This window comes from Labeo rohita, chromosome 15, assembly GCF_022985175.1.
Source record: "Labeo rohita strain BAU-BD-2019 chromosome 15, IGBB_LRoh.1.0, whole genome shotgun sequence".
NCBI classification, from domain to species: Eukaryota; Metazoa; Chordata; class Actinopteri; order Cypriniformes; family Cyprinidae; genus Labeo; species Labeo rohita.
Genome location: NC_066883.1, coordinates 12,490,196 through 12,514,129, shown reverse-complemented (window position 1 = coordinate 12,514,129; position 23,934 = coordinate 12,490,196). Strand labels below are relative to the sequence as shown.

The window sequence follows — 23,934 nt, the reverse complement described above, 5'->3', positions numbered from 1 at the left end:
GTCTACTTAAAATCTTAAAAATATTTTTAAAAAACTGCACTTCCAAATAATGTACTAATCAAATAAAAGACCATTTGAGAGTAAAACCCAAATTAAGGGTTTTACCTTAAAGTACATTTTAAATCTTTTGTTGTGATTACAGAAGTACACGTATTTTAATGCATTGACTAATATAATGAAGCACACATAAGAAGCTTGATTAGAATTTTTACAGCAGTGTTATTCTATATTTTAATAAGGTTAATATATTTTACAAATGTGTAATTACAAATATATGTGACCCTGGACCACAAAACCAGTCTTAAGTAGCACGGGTATATTTGTAGCAATAGCCAGAAATACATTGTATGGGTCAAAATTCTATTTTATATGCCAAAAATCATTAGGGTATTAAGTAAAGATCATGTTCCATGAAGATACTTGGTAAATTTCCTACTGTAAATATTTCTAAATATTTCAAAACTTAATTTTTTAACAGTAATATGCTTTGGACAACTTTACAGGTGATTTTCTCAATATTTAGATTTTTTTGCACCCTCAGATTCCAGATTTTCAAATCTCAGTTTCAAAAAAATAACAGTAGTTATATCTTAATTTAAAACAAATTGACCTGAATGACTGTTTTTGTGGTTCAGGGTCACATATTTTAAAAAATGACAAACAAGTTTTCATAGAAATCACATTCAAGTATATTTAAGTTTACCAAGTCATTGTACATTTGGCAGTACATTTTAAACTATATTTGAAGTATTTTATTTCCGTAATACTCTTTTTATTTATTTTTTTTTAAAGTATGCTACTTAAAGTGTACTACTTTCTCATTGTTCTGGTCCCTAGAATATGTCTTGGGTCTTAAATGGAAGTACCGTCTGTCACCTTTACCGTCTGCTTGGCCAAGGTGTCATGTACTGTTCTCTCTGGAGCACCATAAAAGTGGCCCAGATATCTCATACAGTATATTTCATGCCTTCTGAGGTCATACAATAATTTTATGTGCCAAACGAACTAAATTTAAGCCATTAACCCCTTGAAATGGCATTTACTATTTTAGGAATGTTATGATTCAAAAGATAGTTGACTGATTCATTCTGCCACATGAGGTCAAAAGCTCAGCTGACCTCAGTGATAAGCCACATGGTGATTCCGCTGATGTGTTTTTGTACAAAGGTCAGCAGTCAAGTATGTGGCGCAGTCAAGTTTTGGTATAGGGTGGCAGGAGTGATTCGCTTTGATGGGAAATGAAACTGAATCAAACACTGAAATGATACCAACGAAACAAAACATTGGAAAAGAAAATAACATTGTGGTTTTAATAGCTCTTAGGTACGTTAAGAGGCTCAAGCTGCCCACGCATACACACACACCAACACAATTCGTTATTTCGAGACTGTCAGAAGTAGAAACCCCATTTGGAAACTGGTCCTGCGTTACATTTCTGGCAGGCGAACTGGATTCAGAAAGCTCTCATTCTCATTTTCACTGCTGTTACTTCATTGAAGTCATCCATGTTTATTCAGATAACTCTCAAGGGGCTGTTATTGTAGTGGCGGCTCAAGTATCTTAGTGGTCTTTGTTTCATTCATTCACTCATACTGACACTGAAATGTGGAAATGAAAACGTGTCTTTAACTTCTCCGAATCTCAAAGCCTTTGATTTTCATCCAAGATTGTTCTTTGCATGGTCCTCCCTTAAATCCGTATCTCCTCCTATATAAGGCCCCGTCTCATTAGCCCCTCCCCCACTGCTGCAGAGGCGGGACTCTGAGCACAAACTGCTAATTAAGACATTTTTGAGTGACAGCATGTAGCTCCTCCTCCTCTGTGAGGTGTCTCAATGGGCTTTGGGTTTAGCTCCACCAGGAGTGGGGTCCGGGGGTGGTCCGCCACCCTGGGCCAGGCGATAAAAGCTGTTCAACAGACAAAAGACAATTAAAATATAATTGGTTATTTATTTATCGGTTATTTATTATGATAGTTTATAAATATCATGAGTCATACTGAAGCTGTGATATAAATGAAGATATAAATGACTGCTTGCAGCAGATGGCGCTATACTCACAAGTCCTTTATGTTGTCAATACGGGCTTGCACTGCTACAGAGCAGTTGTCCACTTTGTCCTGTAAAAGAAGAGAATTACATGAGCTGCAACAGCACTAGTATTAAAATTAAAATGAACAATACTTTTACAGCATTTATTAATCTTGTTAATCATTTACTAAAGCATTATTAAAATCAAATGTTGTGTTTGTTAACATTAGTTAATGAACTGTGAACTAACATGAACTAACAACTGTTTTTTTTATTAAATAATGTTAACCAAGATTTAAAAACACTGTAATAAATGTGTTGTTCATTGTTTATTCATGTTAGTTAATACATTAACTAATGTTAGCAAATGACACCTTATTGTGAAGTGTTACCAATGTATGTTTTATAGAAAATTTTATAATTTAGAATTTCATGTTTAATTCAGTGTTTCTTTATAATTATTTTATTTAAATTTATTAGCAATTTCTGAGCCACATTTGCTTTTTAACTAAAACTAAAATTAATTTGTTCATTTTAATTAAACTAAAATTATTTGCTGAGAAAATGATATATAATAAGTATAACTTTAGAAATCAGTATATTGTTTATTTCCATATCATTGCACATAAGCCATTACCAATTTATAAATTAATCACTGGACTGTCAATATTTTTGTGCTAATTCATTACAATTAATTATTCTAATGAAATTATATAAATGTAACATTCAGTCAGGAAGACTTTCTCCTCTGTCAGTCAAAAACCATTATTATTTGCACTACTTGTATTGCACTGCATTATTATTAGTATGGTGTGTATTATTACCAGCATTATACTATACATTTTTTTTTTAATATTGTTAAAAATGTAATAAATGTTTTATACTATTGTTTAAAAATTACTATACGGCTGGCTTAAAATGAACCCAAAATAGGTTGTAAATTAAAAATCAGACAAATAATTACTAGAGGCATCTGCAATATTCAAAAGGTGAACAATTATTAGCAAGCAATTAAAAAATGTTTATTATTGAATTATTATTTATTTAACTTTTTTATTATTATTATTGAAAAGTTGATTTTAAAGATTCAAAATAATATATTAATAAACAATATGAGATGGTAGTTCCACTAAAATAGTTTCTGGATTCAATTACAGATGATTCACAATGCCCGATGTCACTGTACAGCATGGTTTTAACATCTGTGACATTTGTAAACAATGTTTCTTATTATACCCAGTAATTAGGCTTGAAGTACACTGAGAAATACATAGAGAATATGAATGTCACTGTTTTTAGAGCCCACAGAGATTGTGTTACCTGGTGCCTTGTGTAAAACAGAGGGACAGAGAACACAGCAATCACACCTGAACAGCATATGATGACAAGAGAAGGAAGAACTAGTTAAAGAAAATACCATAAAGCACCATAATATATGTCTAACCTTTTAGGTTTAAAATTTTGATTTACAGGACCAAGGATATGCAGTGAGCTCAGAACATATGCAGACACTTCAAATATGGTCACTGGACAAACTACATGAAAACTGTGCCTTTGCATTAGATAACAAATTATGTAATGCAATAGTGGAATGTTTAAATTAAATGTAATGTAACTGAACACAAAAATGTCAGAATCTTTTTGAGGCCGCTATACACGTGTAGAATCTGGTTAAACACTGTAGATTAACTACCGAATGCATAATTTAAAAAAAGTGAAAAAAGTTATAAAACAGGACATCATACCAATGATGAGCAAGGTAAGGCCATTGCAGAGGTTTCCCAGGAACGTGACAAGATACATCAGCAACAAGAACTGGAAATAACAACAAACAATTACTTACTCAATTCCTACAGTAAATGTTTGCATATATGGTTGCAGTGTACAGAAAACACAAATCTGATTCCTCAAGCCACTTCAGCATCTATCAAAACCCAACATCAACAGCAGGATGTGATGATTCTGAGATTATCTAACACTGTGCTTCAGGCCCATAGAGTAAACATTTCCTCTTATATCTCACAGTGTGGAGTTTCTAGTCACCAAGTCTGAAACTCGAAACCGCACTCAGGATAAGAACCTCTTGTATCCTCCCGTCTCACACTACATAAGACCACATGTGTCCCATGTCACATTCCACACAGGTCATAGTGCGACTCTGTGACACCCCGAAACCTGAGGGCTATTAAGAGTTTCAGCTGAAGACTTTGCAGTGCTAAGTAACTGCTCCTCCACTATACTAAGTCATCACTGTATTTATGACATAAATAACTAAAGACATAAAAACAACCTGAGAACTAGACTTATTAGGATTTAGCTCATAGTGAAAATAAAAATGCATTTACAAAATCAGAAAATGTTTAAAAAGAGAGAGAAATCACTTTAACATCTCAATTGTTTTTCCTAGACATCATTCCAGGACAACTCTTAGAGAGTTTTATTGTATTATTTTATTTTATGAAAATTACATTTTATAAAGCAGATCTAGACATGTGGAGTTAGGGAGGAGGAGGGTTTTGTTCCTGTTTCTCATTTTTTATCACCCCCTGAGCAAAAGACCCAATCTCAAATGTCTCAGCTAGAATCAGAAATCTGCAACCAAATGGCAGAGATCTAAATATGAACTCAAACACTTCAAACACTTAAATATAATCATTATGCAGAATATTATCATGGATTCTGTAATTTTGTATGGTAATGTCTAGGACACCCTCCATGTCAAGTCTCATACAGACCACACATGCCTGAAAATACACCCTAAAACACTGTCAGAAGTATTTTATGTGGTAAGCCTTGAGAGTAATTAGAGTGACAGCTGTGAGTGGCATTATTTTAAGTGCACAGCTGAGAGGCCTGAAATAATGCAAATCATTTTTGTCCTCTGTAGAGGACCTTTTTTAATTGCCATGGTGCTTATGCAAAAACCTTTGGATTTATGAATGGAAACAGAAAGAGAAACGGGTATATTATTTTGCAATCGTCATTAGTATTTGATGTATAATTAGTCTTTTTTTTTCATGTAAACAAACAAGCAAGAAGAAATTAGTTGGTTCTTTATGTTGGGGAGACACTACATGTCAATAGGATAAAAAAAAAACATTCTAATGAAATATAAGAGCTTTCTATAAAATATTTCAAGGGTGTTTCTCATAATAATCTGTTTCTAAGGGATTCTCAAGTTGTTATATAAAAAGCTTTTTGGGGTCTCAGGAGGATGATGAACTAAAGCCACAAAAGCCACATTCAAGTATTGAATATTGAGATGAGAGCAAAAAAGATGAGATGAGAATTTAATACACTGAAACGGGCAGAAAAAGAAGAAATGAAAAGAATCTCTTATGACAGCTACTACAGAGCACAAAACTATAAACGGGAATGTGTGCTAGCAGTGTGATACATACTGAAAGAGAGATGTTCCTTCACAGAGAAAAAAAATACAAATACTAAACTAAACATTCAAAGAAAGTGATTCTTTTCATTAATGGTACCTTTCTGGGCCTTGAATGTGGTAGTTCAGAAAGCTCTCAGATTTCATCAAAAATATCTTAATTTGTGTTCTGAAGATTAGTGAAGGTCTTACGGGTTTGTAAGGGTGAGTAATTAATGACAGAATTTTCATTTTTGAGTGAACTATCCCTTTAAGATGAATGAATTTTAAACAGAATTATTATCAGTTCCCAGGTCTCACCTTAAGTGAGTTGAACAGGTTGCCCACAAAAAAGAGGTTCCTCAGTGAATCGACAGCAGAGCAGGACAGAACAATGGCTTTCTGCATGTAGTGCTGAGCCTCTTCCCCACTTAAACTGATGTCCAACTCTAGATATGACCTGCAGCACATCGATACATACAGAGACACAGCCTTACACATAGACACTTACAGTAAAACTGTATATGGTACAGTTTTGTGCAGTTTTTGTTATCAAGAAGACGCATTTATCACAATACAATTTACTATCACTTATAACTATACCACAACATCATACAGACATGTGCTTTAAAAAGCTTCTGGAAATTGTGTTCACCCCTTGTCCCGCATATTGAGAAAATGTCCCGCATTCATCAGTCTGTTGGTTTTTGATTATCATAAATGAAAATGTCCATGCGTTCTTTTGGCTTTTTAAGAAAACTTTTTGTTTATTGTTTTTGCGGCTTAATTTCTGGGCAAAGGATTTGCGGACCTCGTCGAGTGATCTAGGACCACTGACGGAAATGGTCGAGTGCACATGGAAAAACATGATATTCTCCATTTGTTTTAAGCAATTTTTAAAAAAAATCGAGGCAGCTTTTACACACAACTTTCTTCTTATTTTAATAGTTTGTTTGATGCGGTTTATATGGCATTATTTTAATGACAAACGTCTAGGGTTATTGTAATGCGGGAGTGCATCAAAATGCGCAAGCACAAATCTCTTCTCTCGCACCTAAGATTCTCCTAACTTGCAATAAAAAAGATGCGCTTTCTCTCCTTACATGTGTGCGTTCAGAAACATAAATCAGCGCATATGATAACGGATGTAATCAGTATTTACATAGCATAACATGTATCTTTCTCACGCGTGCCCCACATTATCCCGCAAAATCACATCTATGTCCCGCAACAGATCTGGAAATGGTATTACAACCAAATGCTCTGCTCAGGGCGTGTTATGGTCTAATTCTACTAAAGGTTTTTAAAAAGTATCTGACATCAGCTAATTAAAAACCAAAAAAAGATTGGAGAATAGGTGAGAGACTCACTGGAAAGGGTGAGCTCCATCTCCCAGCTGGAGCACATGCAGCAGTTTGTAGTAGATTCTGACTGAGATGGTGAAGCACATGATGGCCAGGGAGAGAGTGGACACCACAGTGATGATGCTCAGCTGGAACAGGGACAGCAGCCCCACCACCAGCCCCGTGAGTACCATCCCCGTCCGCTCCATATCCTTCCAGTAGATCAGGTCCATTACTGCATGGATCGAGAAACAGAAAAAGGTGTTGGGTTTCCTACTGTGAACTGTGGTGGACAAACAAATCTTCAGTGGTAGAGGGTTGTGGGTGGATTCCAGGGTGTTGCTTTGTGGTGGCATAAATAAAGTCTCTGACTTCATTTTACTCCTTCAGTATTCTCAAAACTCCAGTGTGCTCTCACAATGTCATGTAGAAACACAGTAGTATGTTTCTCCTCAACAAACTACCCCATGATTGCCCCATGATTTACTCATCCTCAAGCCATCTGAGGTGTATATGACTTTCTGCTTTCAGATGATTACAATCAGAGTTATCTTTAAAAAAATATGTCCTGGAGCCTACATTAAGTCTACATAGGATTACGATTTATAAAATTTTAAATATGTGACCATGGACCACAAAACCAGTCATAAGGGTACATTTTTTGAAATTGAGTTTTATACATTATCTGAAAGCTGGATAAATACGCTTTCCAGTGTTGTATGGTTTGTTAGGATAAGACTATATTTGGCTGAGATACAACTATTTGAAAATCAGGAATCTGAGGGTGCAAAACAATCAAAATTTTGAGAAAATTGCCTTTAAATTTGTCAAACGAAGTTCTTAGCGATGCATATACATAATCATCAAAAAAAAGGCTTTGATATATTTATAGTAGGAAATTTACAAAATATCTTCATGGAACATGATCTTTACTTAATATCCTAATAAGTTTTGGCATAAAATAAAGAAAACCCATACGGTGTATTTTTGGCTATTGCTACAAATATACCTGTGCTACTTAAGACTGGTTTTGTGGTCCTGGGTCACATATAGATATTTCTCTTACACAAACGTATTGATTCGCTTCAGAAAGTCTTTATTAACCCCCTAGAGCCATGTGGAGTACTTTTTATGATGGATGGATGCACTTTATTTTGCTTCAAAATCTCCATCCACCATTCACTGCTATTATAAAGCTTGGAAGAGCCAGCACATTTTGTAATATAACTCAGATTTTATTTTTTTTTCTGAAAGACAAAAGTCATATACACTTAGGATGGCTTAAGGGCAAGTAAATAATGAGGTATTTTTCCTTTTTGGGTAAAGTATCCCATTAAGATATTATAAGATATCATGTCTACATCACAAACGTGTGGGATTCGTGTCAAAGTTTAATACTTAGGATTGAGGTTTTGAGAGCACCTCTAATAAAATGGATGAGAAGCTTAATGTGATTTGCTCAAGCAGGACATGCTCTTGAATCAGCATCCTTGATGGACCTGAAACAACATTTAGATCAACCAATCAGATCTTACGGTTAGGCTTAACTCTGGAGCAACACCCTTTTCAACCTATACCATTAAGTTTAAGGATAAGGTAAGGCCATTCATTTGTAAAAGGTATTTTTTTGTTAAAGAGTTAAAAGCCATGAACCAAATCACTTACATGTGATGTGAATCACAGCATTACAAACTATGATTTGAAGCAAAAACGTATTGGAAATCTGACAAAAAGGTGTGTACTTACAGCTTTAACAATGTAAAGAACTACAGTACAATGAATGAAGCATTGCAAATTATATAATCAAAATAAAAATAATGGATAAACGTAAAAATATTGATCTGAAGATGTTTAACATGTACACCTGAGGTCAAAAGTTTACATACACCTTGCAAAATCTATAAAAATGTCAATTGTTTGACCAAAATAAGAGGGATTATACAAAATGCATGTTATTTTTATTTAGTACTGGCCTGAATAAGATAGTTCACATAAAAGATATATACATATAGTCTACAACAGAAAATAATAGCTGAATTTATAAAAAATAAGCCCCGTTCAAAAGTTTACATACAGTAAACTTGATTCTTAATACTGTATTGTTACCTGAATGATTTTTTGTGTTTCAGCTGTGTTTTTTTGTTTGGTGATAGTTGTATATGAGTCCCTTGTTTGTCCTGAACAGTGCCACTGTTCTTTAATAAAAAATCTTTCAGGTCCCACAAATTTTTTGGTTTTTCAGCATTTTCATGTATTTGAACCCCTTCCAACAATGACTGTTTTCACATTGAGGACAACTGAGGGACTATTACAGAAGGTTCAAACACTCACTGATGCTCTAGATGGGAAAAAAAAACAATGCATTAATAGCCAAATGGTAAAAACTTTTTGAATTTGAAGATCAGGGTAAATTTTGTCTTATTTTGTCTTCTGGTAAACATGTAAGTATTTTCTGTAGTTTCTGAAGGGCAGTACTAAATGGAGAAAAAATATGATATTTAGGCAAAATAAGAAAAATGTACACATCTTCATTCTGTTCAAAAGTTTACATCCCCCGGCTCTTAATGCATCGTTTTTTCCTTCTGGAGCATCAGTGAGTGATTGAAACTTCTGTAATAGTTGCATATGACTCAGTGTGAAAAGATGGATCTCAAAATCATACAGTCATTGCTGGAAAGGGTTCAAATACACAAAAATGCTGAAAAACCGAAGAATTTCTGCAACCTGAATTTTTCTGAAGAACAGTTCAAGACAAACAAGGGACTCATTTTTATCACTAAATAAAAAAAACACAGCTATGGATCATTCATGTAATAACACAGTATTAAGAATCAACTGTATGTAAACTTTTGAACAGGGTCATTTTTATAAATTCAACTATTATTTTCTCTTGTGGACTATATGCAAACATCTTTTTTTGTGAAATATTATTCAGGTCAGTACTAAATAAAAAACACAACATGTATTTTGTATGATCCCTTTTATTTTGGTAAAATAATTAACATTTTTTCAGATTCTGTGAGGTGTATGTAAACGTTTGACCGCAACTGTATATAGAAAAATATATCTTAGGTTTGTTGCAAAATATACATATATACACAAATATTTCAGTAGTTGACTGACTCATGTCATTCACAGTGCTTGATGGCATGATTTGCTTGATTCGGTTTTCTGATTGGTGGAGATTTGTCTGTGGAATTATGGGTAATGTAGTTTTTCACAAGGAATTCTGCTGTTAAACACGATTATGTAAAAATTTGATGAAATAATGCAGGTTAAATGGCTTCAAGAGAAGCATATACCATCAGTTACCAACCTCATAGCTCACTGTAGATCTGTCTTTAAGAGTTTAGAAGTTAAAAAAATAATTTTCCTATGGGGAAAATGAATGAAATTTTAACTTTATGAACCAGGTTGTTATAGAGATTATCTATATAAGAAAAAAATAAAAACAGAAGGAAACAAACCTTTGAACAGAATCTTAAATTTTAAAGTATAAAGTTCAAGGAAAATAAATAGTATTTAATGATAACATCATAAAAAAATGAATAAACAGTTAAGGCAGCAGATGAGGTGACATGCTAGTGATGTAAGCAGCTGTTTATAGGTTATATCCTTGCATAACGATTGGTAAGATTAGATTAACTAGCTCCTCCCAAACCTTTGTTTAGAGCTCTATTTTTTAGCAAATGGCAAAATGGAATGTTACAATGACGAATACTAATAGAGTGATGCTTTACAAGCACTGTAAGAATTGAAGTAGATACAGTAAATGTGAAAGAAACGTTGAGGCTACAGTAAAAGAGTCAGCGGGTAAGTTTAAGTTATCGATGACAGGGAGACAAACTGCAAGGAGTCTTTTGGGCTGACCTCGGCTATTTTTAGTCAGTGTAAGAAGGAAGAGAAACTAAGAATTTAAAGTGGTCTCTTAAAGCACCTGCTGACAGCACTCAACCTATATCCCATTTCCTATCAATAGTCTCAGGGCTTCAAGAACTGTATAACTTACTCTTCTAGACTCTCAGGAACGAGAACAGCCCTACTTCTCAATCGCAAGTGCTCCTCAGTGTTGCTTGCCAGTTTTATTCACTAGGAAAACATTCTGTACCCTGTCTAAAGGGACCCGTATAAGCAAAGCAATAGCTTACAGGCTAATACTGTGGCTAATCCATTCAGAATTACCTCAGCGCTAATGCCATTCATGTCTGTTGTGCGACTCTGAATGGTGGACCTAGCAGCAGGTGGATGGACTATTTATAACATAAACGTAATCTATAACAAGCTCTTAGCTTTGGACAAAACTGTGTATTGTTAAGCCAGGTGGTCCAGCTGACTTATTTCATACAGTTAGCCTTAGCAAGCTTGCTTAGCTCAGGCAATATAAACAAACGCAAAGCTAATGATATTTTAAACTAGTTTCCTAAATTTCTAAGTATGACTAACCACTTTATCTCACGTATTACACAGCTACCAAACAGTAAATAAATGGATAATGAAATATTGATTTTAGCTGAAAAAGATACAAGAGATACATGAAGAGATATAGGGTCTATAATATAATATTTGACTAGCGAATGCTGAAATGAAGCAATTTCAGATAGCTAGGCGAGAAGCAATCAAATATAAAGTAAACAAAACAGAATAACATCTAGATTATGTATTATGAAGTTAAACTTCTGCACGAACATAACGTTTTCATTCATTCTCAATCTCCTACACAAACTTTGCCTCATATTATGAGATACCATACATTTATTTCGCTTACATAATCAAAAATAGTAAAAACAATAGACTCAACTCACATGACAGCACAGGATTAAACTCTTAACTCTTTGCTGTGTGGTTCAGACAGGAATAAAAGTTTACCTAGCCCATGTCTCTAAGCTTTCTCTGCACAAATGATCCTCTATAGAGATGATCATATTCTGAAATCCCCATTTCATGCTCCCTTACCTTTACTGGTCATTTTGTAGTCTTCATGGGCCGATCCCTCTCTCGCCTGTGTCTATGTCCCTGATCTTCTCTGAAAACCCCTCTAGCTGTTTTTGGCTGGGTCTGCTCTGTCAGCAGCCCCCCGGCCCAACAACCCAAAAATAAATCTGCACAATTGCGCCCGCCCCATTAAAGAAGACAGAGGCAGTTAGACTGACAAGTACACTCACTCATAAAAACACTGTACATACTGTACATCTGACTAACTGTGATCAGTTCTGATAGATTATTGATGTAATCACATATGTACACTACACTATAATATATTTATTAGACATGATCCTACAACTAAGAAGACAAATCATACTAAAGCAATGTACAAACACCTTTTTCCCATTGAAATCATAATCATGCATAAAAGACCCCCCTTTATATATAGTATACCTTTATAATATATTCTTTACAGAATATTATAATTCTATGCTCACTTTCCTGTCTTTTTGCCAAATTGCATATTTTCTTTGCCTTACTGGTTAAGCAACACCTAAAACAGGATACTTCTTAGAAGGTTATTCAGGTTTTGGATTTCGTACGACAAAGGTTGAGTCGTGTACTGTTTAAGGTTCTAAAGCTTATCCTGAATTTTGAAAAATATTATGCACAAAAGGTAATAGTAATTACTTAAAATAGTCATTTTAAAAAAATTCTTAAAGGGATAGTTCATCCAAAAACAAGAACTCTAAACCTGTATGACTTGTATAGAACCATGTTTGAAACAGCATTGACTTTCATAGTATAGAGGAAAACAAACAAAAACGTAAACAAAAACAAAAAAATACAATGTGAAATTTTTGGGGGGCGGTTCTAATGATTTGTTGGATGGTCTTTTTAATTTAATTTAATTTAAAAATTATTTAAAAAATAAATACTTACTTTCAAATAGGTATATACTTTTTAATTTAGTTTAGAATAATTTTTGTTTAAAAATAATTTTAATGAATTAATATTTATTAAAACTTGCATAATGGAATGGAAATGCATAATGGAAATTTACATAATTGAAAAAACCCACTGTGAAACATATGTTAATTTTTTAAAACTGAATTAAATAAAAAACTATTAAAGAGTAAAACATTTAATAGTTATTATATACTTATATGTTATATGTTTTTAATATGAATATACGTTATTTACTTATAAATACTTATATGCTTTTTAATTTAGTTTAGAATATTTTTTATTTAAAATTGAAACTTACATAATTGAAAAAACCCCACTGTGAGACATTTTTTCATTTTTTTAAAACTAAATAGTTGTTATATACTTATATGTTATGTTTTAATATGCAAATATTTATATACTTACAAATACTTTAGAATTATTTTTGTTTCATTATTTTTATGTTAATTATGTTTAATAGTTATTATATACTTACATGTTATTTTTTAAATGCATATACTTTATATACTTAAAAACATTTTTTTTTAGATTTTTATTTAAAATTTCATTAAAAATTCATTTTTTTCCAAACTGAATTAAATTAAAAACTTTTAAAGAGTAAAATGTTTAATAGTTAATATATTCATATATGTTATATGTTTTTTAATATGCATACTTACTTATATGCTTATAAACACTTATATACTTTTATACACTTATATACTTTTTGATTTAATTTAGAATAATTTTTAGTTAAAACAATTTTATGAATTCACATTTATTAATTAGAACTAAAAACGCATAATGGAAATGTACATAAATAAAAAAAAATCCACTGTGTAACATTTTCCATTTTTTTCCAAACTGAATTAAATTAAAAACTTTTAAACAATAAAATGTTAGTTATTATATGCTTATTATGTTTTCAGTATAAATTTACTACTTTATATACTTATAAATACTTATATACCTTTTTATTTAGTTTAGAATTATTTTATTTAAAAATAGTATTAATTAGTAAATTATTATTTTGGTATTTAGTGATTAATTAGTATTTATTAACTGAAATGTAAATAACTGGAAGAAAACAAAAAACACTGAAACTTTTTAAATTTTATTTTATATTAAAAAATAAAATATTTTTTAAATGTTTTTATCCCAACCAAAGATTTGTGGGAGGATATTTGGAGAAGGTTTGAAATGTGGAAATTTTATGTGGAATGTTGGGGTGTTTATGTGGAATTTTTGGGTGGACTATTCTTTTAAGAATTTTTTTTTTTTTTTTTTTTACTTTATTTATTTTATTTTTATGATCTATTTACTAGTAATTTCATTTTATTGTATTATTTGTATTAGTATTATGTTCCTTCTGTGCTTTTCTGTGGAGAACAATGTATTTTAGGCTGTTTTCCCTACAATATTTTAGATTATATTATAGAAAATAAAAAAAAATGTATGTGGTTACTTTGAGAATCAGTGAATAAACAGATTTATTGTGCAGTTTATGTTTTTAATATGCATCTGTTTCAGTTCCAAATGACTGTGAAGTGTTATTGACATTGTGAACATCTGTTGATCTGCATGTTGACAATTTCCGTACTGCTAAAATGAAATCCCAGTGTTTTAGACACAGATGGCTCTCAGTCAATATTCTTCAGTGCACCACAGCACATGAGAATCCACTTTACCGCCGCCCTTCAAACCTCCATGCTGGAAGCACATGCCATCCATAATGGCTCTGACCCACACAGCACATACAGGCAGCATGACTCTGCTTTTACTGCTCTGTGTGGAATAATGAAGACAGACTGGCCAGGAATCCACTCAGTGGCATCAGCCCATTATAGTGCGGCCCCTGGAGTGTGTTACCATGGCGATGGAAACTGTATTCTCCAATAAAACACGAGCATTTGTGTGAACACGTGGGAAGCCCGTGCTTCTCGTGAAAAAGAGAAACCATATCCCTAGGATCTGTTTTACGTATTGACATATTGACGGATGAAGTGCTGTCTTTAAAGAATATGTAATTTATAGCAGAGAACAGGAAGAAGATAATTGATTATAAAGATGGGAAGCGATTTCTAACCTGCGATCTGGATGCGAACTGTTGGCCCCTCTGTTAAGTTGAAAGTGGAGAACCACTGCTTACAGAGCTGTTCTTCCTGAGTGTTTTGTCCAATGGCAGGAGGCGTTGTATGTGATGGCTCCACCATCTGCAGGGTGGCGGTGGTTGCCGTGGCAACAGAAGGGTCTGACCCATGAAGCTGTGGTACTGCGGACATAATTCGCAATTAATCACCATGTAATCACCAGTATGTCACTGATTCTATGCAAAAGATGAATTAACTAAAAATTATAAATAATAAAATTCATATAATTAATTTCATTTCTATTTTTTTTATTATTTTACAAAATTACTAATAAATTATTCACAATAGTATAAACAAAAAAAAAGATAATTACATATAGATATATACACACCCATTATAAAATTAATAATTCTAAATTGGAATAAAAGAAACATATACATATTATTTATCAATTATTTTTTAATAAAAAATAAAATTAAATATTACTTATTTATTAATTAAAACAAAAAATGTACATTTCTAAATTGTAATTTTTTACAATTGCAATTTAAAAATTACTATTGGAATTATGCATGTGTGCACATGTATATATGTGTGTGTGAGAGATGTAATGTAATGTCATTTTAATTAATTTTATGAATTATTCAAAAATATTTTAATGAATAAATAATAACATTTTAATTTATTATTGATGAAATTAGATGAAATTAACTTAAAAGTATTAAAAAGTAAAAAAAAAACAAAAACATTTATTTTTAAAACAAAATTGTATTTATTTTAATAAAATTATTTTTTTTATTTAAAATAAAAATAACATTGTGTTATTAATTATTAATTAAAAAGAAATGTACATGTTCAATTTGTCATTTATTTACAATTACAATTTACAAATTACTATTGAAATTATGTATGTGTGCGTGATGTCGTCATTTAAATTAATTTATTAATAATGTAAAAAAAAGGTTTTACGTTATAAATAATAAAATTTTATTTTATCATAAATGTGATTAAATTAAATTTTAAAAGTATAAAAATGTAAAATACTTATATACATATATTTTTTAATTATTTAATGTTAAAATAAAATAATGTTTTATTATTAATTATTTAACAACCAAAAAGGACATTTTTAATTGGTAATTTATTGATTTTACTTTTATTTGAAATTACCATTGACGTGTGTGTGTGTGTGTGATGCAAATAATTTAATTTTATTCATTATAATATATATATATATATATATATATATATAATGTAGAATTAATAATAAAGAATTTATCATTCATAATAATTAATTAATTAATAATATTTTATTTTAAATAAATAATTTAATTTTTAAAAACAAATCATTCTAAATTAAATAAAATTAAATAATTAAAACAAATAAATACAATTAAAAAATTTGTAATTACATTTTTAATCATTGTTAATGTAACATGCTTAAGTATGTATGTATGTGTGTGCATATATAAATGATACGTTAATAATCAATGTTTCAAAAAAAAAAGTCTGCTTTAGAATATTTGAGGAGTGAGTGGGATTTGCCCAAGTAAAACTGCACCATCACCATCGGTGCACCATCCTTCTGTGTTATTAGTAGCTGCTAAGAAATTGCTATGTGGTTATTAAGGTGTTTTGATGGTGTTTTAGCGTGTCTATGGATTTTCTGGGTGCTTACTTACTGGCCAAAGCCAAAAGACTCTATGATTTTCTGAACATTAGATATAGTTCAGGTCAGTGTCTGCTTAGAACATAGCTATGGTAAAATGCATCATGCACACATGCAAACACACATCTGTTTTCATCTGCACGTGACAGTAAATACATTAGCACCTGTTATTTGCTCATCTTGATGACTGCATGTTAAGTTGTGTGTTTGGATGCCTGAGATCTCCTCCGTCGCTTCCCACGTCCCTGTATCTTTATCCTGAAACTCCTCCACCCTGTGAGTCTGTGGCTCTAGAGTCCATTGCAGGCTCTTCTCCTCTTCATCTACCTCGCCTTCTACAGTCAAGAAGGCATGAGGGTCCCACTCCACAGCAGGAGAGTCCGGAGGTGCCTGGGTCTCCAGAGTATCCGTGCGGTGCAGTGAACCGCGGCTGCCCCTCCCGGCAGTCCTGCGGCGTCCAGAGTCTCTCCGCGATGAGCCATCGCTCTCAGAGAAGGCAATGTAGGAGAAAGTGAGCTCAAAGGAGTTCTGACGCGGCGTGCCCCACAAAGAAGAGCTGCTGAGACATGCGTCATCACTCTCCAGGCCTTCATCGTCGTCAGACCATTCCCTGGCCGTCTGCAGTTCTGGGAAGTCAGATTCCTCATTTCCACCTGAGGAAAAACGGTGTATGTTTAGGGCTATGCATATGATGGCCTTTAAAGGGACAGTTCACCCAAAAATGAAAAGCCACCCCCAAGCCATCCTAGGTGTATGACTTACATCTTTCAGACGAATACAATCTGAGTTATATTAAAAAATGTCCTGGCTCTTCCAAGCTTTATAATGGCAGTGAATGGCTGTTGAGATTTTGAAGTCCAATAAAGTGCATCCATCCATCATAAAAAGTGCTCCATGCAGTTCTGAGGGATTTATAAAGGCCTTCTGAAGCAAATCGATGTGTTTGTGTGAAAAAATATCCATATTTAAAAGTTTATAAACCATAATTTCTAGCTTCCACTAATTGTTGCACGCATGCGGAAGTGCAGAGGAGAAAGCAAAACAAAACACTTTACAAATTAGAAGTACAAAATGAGGATTTGTAAATAAAAAATGTCAGAGGATTTCGATATAAGCCATAAGGAGACTGGTTTTACTTCGCTGTAAACAAAACTTGGTTCTAGTGAGACTAGCATATTCCCACTGTCCTACGTCATCCACTGAAACGCTACTCTCTCGTGAATGCATGTACGACAGTTAGCAACAGTTAGAGATTACAGTTTCTAAAGTTTTAAATATGGATATTTTTCTTACACAAATGCATCAATTTGCGCAGAAGGCCTTTATTAACCCCCTGAAGCTATGTGGAGTACTTTTTATGATGGATGGATGCACTTTATTGGACTTCAAAATCTCACCCATTCACTGCTATTATAAAGGTAGAGCCCAGACATTTTTTTTTTTTTTTACATAACTCTGTTTATATTCGTATGAAAGAAGAAAGTCATATACACCTAGGATGGCTTGAGGGTGAATGAATCATGGGGTAATTTTCATTTTTGGCTGAACTGTACCTTTAAAGGGCTAATTGATGTGGATATCAGGAAAACATGCAAAGATAACTGAGGGACTCATATATTTGAATATGTGTAAACATTACCATCTGAGCAGGGAGGAGTGGAGTCAGGCGTTGAGCTCACTGTTCCGAATTCCTCTGAAATGAGAGAGCAATGTGTTTATGATTATTATTATTATTCCTCATATATTTCCATCATCTGGCTGGTCAACAAAGAACACAGGAAGAATTTTGTAGCAAGTAAAATGTGGACATTGTCCAGCGATGTGACTGTTCAATACAGAGCATATAAAGAAATGAGCAACGTAAAAAGCAGTACACTTAAATATATGGTTGACCATGTTGTCCTAAAAATATGAAATGCTGTTAATTCAGCTTGTAGAGTTTATATGAAACTAATTCCATATCATAAAATAAGTTAAAAGATTACTCCACTTCCAGAATAAAAATTTCCTGATCATTTACTCACCCCCATGTCATCCAAGATATTCATGTCTTTCTTTCATCAGTCCCAAAGAAATTACATTTTTTGAGAAAACATTCCAGGATTTTTCTCCACTTCAATGGTGCTCAATGGATTGAAGGTTAAAAAAATGCAGTTTCAACGCAGCTTCAAAGGGCTCTAAGCAATCCCAGCTCCCATTTAAAAACTCCCATTTAATTTTCTCCTCCAACTTCAAAATCGTCCTACATTGCCGTTTTAACTTTTTTTGTAAAAGGCCTTTGACCCTCTTTGCACGTTCATTTTGTAAACACTGGGTCGGTACTTCTGCAGCGATGTAGGGCGGTTTTAAAGTTAGGGAAGAAAATGCGATGGGAGTTTTTCAACATGCTCTAACTGTCTTGAACTGGAGTGCACAGAGTATGCATACGCATCACAGAGATGGACAAGATGAGCATTTGAGGTTAAAAAGTATAGAAAGTGTAGAGCCCTGAAGCTGCACTGAAACTGCATTTTTAACCTTCAATCCACTGAGCACCATTGAAGTCCACTATATGGAGAAAAATCCTGGAATGTTTTCCTCAAAAAACTTAATTTATTAAACTTAATTAAGATGAGACATGGGGGTGAGTAAATTATCAGGAAATTTTTATTTTGGAAATGGAGTAATCCTTTAAATAAATAATATACAAAAAAAAAAAAAAAAATTGCTTAAAATGTACTCACTCTCAGGCCATCCAAGATGTCAATGAGTTTGTTTCTTCATCGGATCAGTTTTGGATAAATTTAGCATTACATCACTTGCTCACCAATGGATCCTCTGCAGTGAATGGGTGCCGTCAGAATGAGAGTCCAAATATCTCATCACAATAATTCACAAGTAATCCACACAACTCCAGTCCATCAATAACATCTCATGAAGCCAAAATCCAACCCAGGGCCATTAGAAATACATGCCTCTACATACATTTCTGCAACACCGTAATTACGTACCTTTACTGCATGTTTCGCAGCAGTTTCAAAGTGAAATGTCCAGAGAGTGGTGCTAAAACACACGTTCAATACATGACCTTGGCACGTTTTTATTACGTTGGTTCAGGCACATATTGCTGCATTTTTATTATGCTGCTTGAGATACATATTGCAGCTGTATTCGGGGAGTGTCGCTAAAGGTTAATGCTCTATCTTATTGGAAATATCACCCACACCAAACCCAAGCTTAAAACCAAACCGTTTTTGTTAACAAATGCAAAACTGATTAAACAATATATTTTGTGATGCAGCCATGGTATTTCTACTTTCTCATTTAGATTTTAGTTGTTTTGTCAAACCGTAGTTTCAATGGATTCGAACTGGAGCTCTTCATCACCTAAATGCAACACCATATCACGTGAGCTACCAAGCAAAAACTCATGCATGTGAAACGCTGCCAAGTTTCACATTGTTGCCAAAATCTGTGTTTATAAGAAACAAACTCATCATTAAGGCATTTTGTACGTGTCCATAATCTATAACACTTTCTATAACTTCTCTTCTTATTCTGACGAGATAAACATTTTACTGAAGAAAGCAATATTATGGATAGAGACCTTGTATTTTAGCCACACACAACGGTTTGAAGTTAAAAAGGCCTTAATCATGGCTTTGTTTATTTGTTTCTTACAAACATGAATCTTTCCACTTCACAAGATGTTAATTGATGGACCGGAGTGGTGTGGATTACTTGTGGAATGTTGTGATGTTTTTATCAGCTTTTTGGACTCTCATTCTGACGGCACCCATTCACTGCAGAGGATCTATTGGTGAGCAAGTGATGTAATGCTAATTTTCTCCAAATCTGTTCTGTTGAAAAAAACTCATCTACAGCTTGGATGGCCTGAGGGTGAATGAATTTTATCTTAGTATCCATAGTTTTCACAGCAAGACAGAAATTTTAGTCCACTATTTTGTGTACTCTGTTTACATCATGTCCTCTATAGTATTGACTATTTCAGAAAGCTACCTTTAAACGCCACATAAAAACATAACAAACTGTATTGTTGGTCATACAGACCTTTTCTTTAAGCGTACAGTTCCTGCCGAGAACAAACTGCAAAATGGAGCAGGCTTAGGCAGCTCATGTCTATTTGAATATTATGGGCATCCATAAAAGAGACCTGTGATAAAAGCCTCTGAGCCTCCATTTCATGTTTTGCTCAATGGGATGAGTTGAACTGAGAAACAAAGCTCTGTTCAGATCTTTAAGTCAGAGGTTTTCTATTCAGCTTTCTGTTATACTGAACAAAAATGAGTGATGCATTTCATGTCTGGTCTATAGAAACGTGTTTAGTACCTTATTATATGATATTTACATACTTGCATACACACTCTTAAAAATAAAGATTACAAATGATGATTCATAGAAATGTAATAGAAGATGCAACAGAAGTACTTTTCAAAGTATATTGAGGGTTATGGGCCAAAACTAAATGTTGCATTATATCCAGCTATATATAGATATATATATATACTGGAACTATTTTAACATGATTTTTTAATCAAATTCAGATCAGTACTTTTTTAATGTGCTGTATATATATATATATATATATATATATATATATATATATATATATATATATATATATATATATATATTTTTTTTTTTTTTTTTTTTTTTTTTTTTTTGTCTGTTCTTGTGATATAGCATAACATTTTGGGTTCCCGAAGAATATTACAGTGAATAGTTTTTAAAAGAACCATTTTTGAAGAATATTTTAATAATCCAAAGAACCTTAGAACCTTTTGTTCCATGGATGTTAAAGATTCTTATTGGAACCATTAATACTAATAAAGAACCTTTATTTTTAAGAGTGAATTGCAAAAGCCATTACATTAATAATTTTTATATATCAATCATATAAACCAATTTAAATGAATTTAAACATTTTTAATTTGTTATTGGTCTACCTTTTTGGCTTTGGTTAAAGTTCACCCTTATACTGTCTTTTTGTTTTACAAATACTTTTTTTCCCCCTCACAAAAACTAACAATACAGCTCAGCCACGGACCCCTGATTTAAATGATAGAACCAATTCAATTCACCTTCAAACATCCCTATCACAACAAATAGATACTAGAATCTACTAATAACAATAAAAATTACATTGTTTTTCTGTGAAAACTAAAATATTTGCTGTAATCAGCAGTATTCAATGTTTACACTCACATTCTATAGGACAAATTATACAGAAACAGCAACTGTAGCAACTGTTACACCAAATCATGCCAGATTATTACTAATGACAACAATTTTCCATTTTTTTCCATTGTTCTCCCCTCAAATACATTTGTAAACAGCATGAGTCTCACACAGATGCTGCATTCATAGGTACAGAGCTAGTACACACTGCAACATCAGCAGAATCCAGCAAAACAGAAAAGGGTGAATGAGTACTGGAGCCAACAAGCAGCCGAGATGATGCGTCAGACACAAAGCAAGAGAATACGAACACGTCAGCGGCACACAGAGAGAAATACAGAGACAAAAGAGAGACTCACTGCAGTGGGAGAACCCTAAAACCTGACCCATGCTCCATCAAGGCACTGCTGGGCCCATCCAGTCTGGAGTCCCCCCTCTCCTCCGCGCTGTGGCACTCCTCTGCTGGATCGCTCCCTCTCTTTTTAGCTCCCTCACGCTCTGTGCTCTTCATGCACCCCTCCCTCCCTTCCTCCTTTAGTGCACTGCTGTTTCTCTTTCTCTCACCCTCCCCACTCTCTATCAGACGGCCCCTCCCTGGTTCACTCGCTCTGTCTTTCTCTGCTGCAGCCAATAGACTCAGAATGCCACTGTGTGTGTGTGTTGTCAGTATGAGTGCATTCATGTGTGTGTGCTCATCTCTGCCTGCTCTCTGCCATCTCAGATCAACATCCTCTTTATGTCAGTGTGTTATGATTTAACAAGGATGAACATGCTGCACACTTAAAATGACCCAAGAAACATTCACTTTAATAAGCATCTTTTAAGATGAATAAAATAATTATTAAAAGAATTAAACATTTAATTAATTAATTATAATAAATATTTAGAAGTAATATTTATATAAATTAAATGATTGTAGATAATATTCAAATAATTAATTATATTATTTTAAAGAGATAATACAAATTAAATACTTTAATTATTATTTATTTATTTATTTATTTATTTATTTTTTCATTTAAAAATACATTTTGTAATAAATAAACCTTGCACACCTCAGTGGTTGCAGGTTGACACAATGGACTAGAAATTAATGTTATAAATATGCAGTTATGGTGATGCAAACTTGAAATGATGATTAAATACACTAAATGATAGTGTGTGGAGTATAAATGCAGCAACATAGATCATTATATTTCTAATGTCTATTTCACTATAAGCCTTCATTTAAGTGTCCACTGCCTTTAGCAGAGCCAAAGCCCCATGGGTTGTGAGGTACTCTAGCAAATGAGAAACACTCACGTGGTCTATCAGCTACTGTACATCACAATATAGAAAGAGTACAGCAGCCCAGACAGGTTCACGTACAGACAAATCAATACAAATCAAACTAAAACCGAAGACTTTACTTTTTTAACAAAAATTTTATGTACCGTAATATATATACAGGTGCATTTCAAAAAATTAGAATGTTGTGGAAAAGTTCATTTATTTCAGTAATTCAACTCAAATTGTGAAACTTGTGTATTAAATAAATTCAGTGCACACAGACTGAAGTAGTTTAAGTCTTTGGTTCTTTTAATTGTGATGATTTTGGCTCACATTTAACAAAAACCCACCAATTCACAATTCTCAACAAATTAGAATATGGTGACATGCCAGTCAGCTAATCAACACAAAACACCTGCAAAGGTTTCCTGAGCCTTCAAAATGGTCTCTCAGTTTGGTTCATTAGGCTACACAATCATGGGGAAGACTGCTGATCTGACAGTTGTCCAGAAGACGATCATTGACACCCTTCACAAGGAGGGTAAGCGACAAACATTCATTGCCAAAGAAGCTGGCTGTTCACAGTGCTGTATCCAAGCATGTTAACAGAAAGTTGAGTGAAAGGAAAAAGTGTGGAAGAAAAAGATGCACAACCAACTGAGAGAAGCGCAGCCTTGAGAGGCTTGTCAAGCAAAATCGATTCAAGAATTTGGGTGAACTTCACAAGGAATGGACTGAGGCTGGGGTCAAGGCATCAAGAGCCACCACACACAGACGTGTCAAGGAATTTGGCTACAGTTGTTGTATTCCTCTTGTTAAGCCACTCCTGAACCACAGACAACATCAGAGGCGTCTTACCTGGGCTAAGGGGAAAAAGAAATGGACTGTTGCCCAGTGATCCAAAGTCCTCTTTTCAGATGAGAGCAAGTTTTGTATTTGATGATTTAGGGTGCAATGTCATCTGCTGGTGTTGGTCCACTGTGTTTTTTGAAAACCAAAATCACTGCACCCGTTTACCAAGAACTTTTAGAGCACTTCATGCTTCCTTCTGCTGATCAGCTTTTTAAAGATGCTGATTTCATATTCCAGCAGGATTTGGCACCTGCCCACACTGCCAA

At 33.4% G+C, this 23,934-nt stretch overlaps 1 protein-coding gene across 2 annotated transcripts; it reads right to left on the bottom strand.

Moving 5' to 3' along the window:
- Positions 1-1,649: 1,649 nt before the first annotated feature.
- Positions 1,650-22,048, bottom strand: rtn2a (reticulon 2a). 2 transcript variants are annotated; one of them, XM_051130134.1, is made up of 10 exons: positions 21,907-22,048; positions 18,009-18,062; positions 16,534-17,022; positions 14,697-14,882; positions 6,767-6,974; positions 5,718-5,856; positions 3,775-3,844; positions 3,350-3,396; positions 2,060-2,118; positions 1,650-1,907 (listed from the first exon to the last, which is right to left on the bottom strand). In XM_051130134.1, exons 1-10 carry the CDS (start codon positions 21,935-21,937, stop codon positions 1,832-1,834), a joined length of 1,359 nt encoding a protein of 452 aa, XP_050986091.1. In that variant the 5' UTR covers positions 21,938-22,048; the 3' UTR covers positions 1,650-1,831. The 2 variants fall into 2 exon arrangements, with proteins under 2 accessions (XP_050986091.1, XP_050986092.1); XM_051130135.1 differs by lacking the exons at positions 14,697-14,882; positions 16,534-17,022; positions 18,009-18,062; positions 21,907-22,048 and adding an exon at positions 11,693-11,823.
- Positions 22,049-23,934: the final 1,886 nt, after the last annotated feature.

Excerpts from the sequence above, each read along its gene's own strand:
- rtn2a (XM_051130134.1), bottom strand. The coding sequence starts at position 21,937 with ATGGGTCAGGTTTTAGGGTTCTCCCACTGCA. Across the intron at positions 14,883-16,533 it reads TCAAGATGAGCAAATAACAG|TACCACAGCTTCATGGGTCA; the intron begins GTGCTAATGTAT and ends TTATGTCCGCAG. Across the intron at positions 3,845-5,717 it reads ACCTGTTCAACTCACTTAAG|TTCTTGTTGCTGATGTATCT; the intron begins GTGAGACCTGGG and ends TGTTATTTCCAG.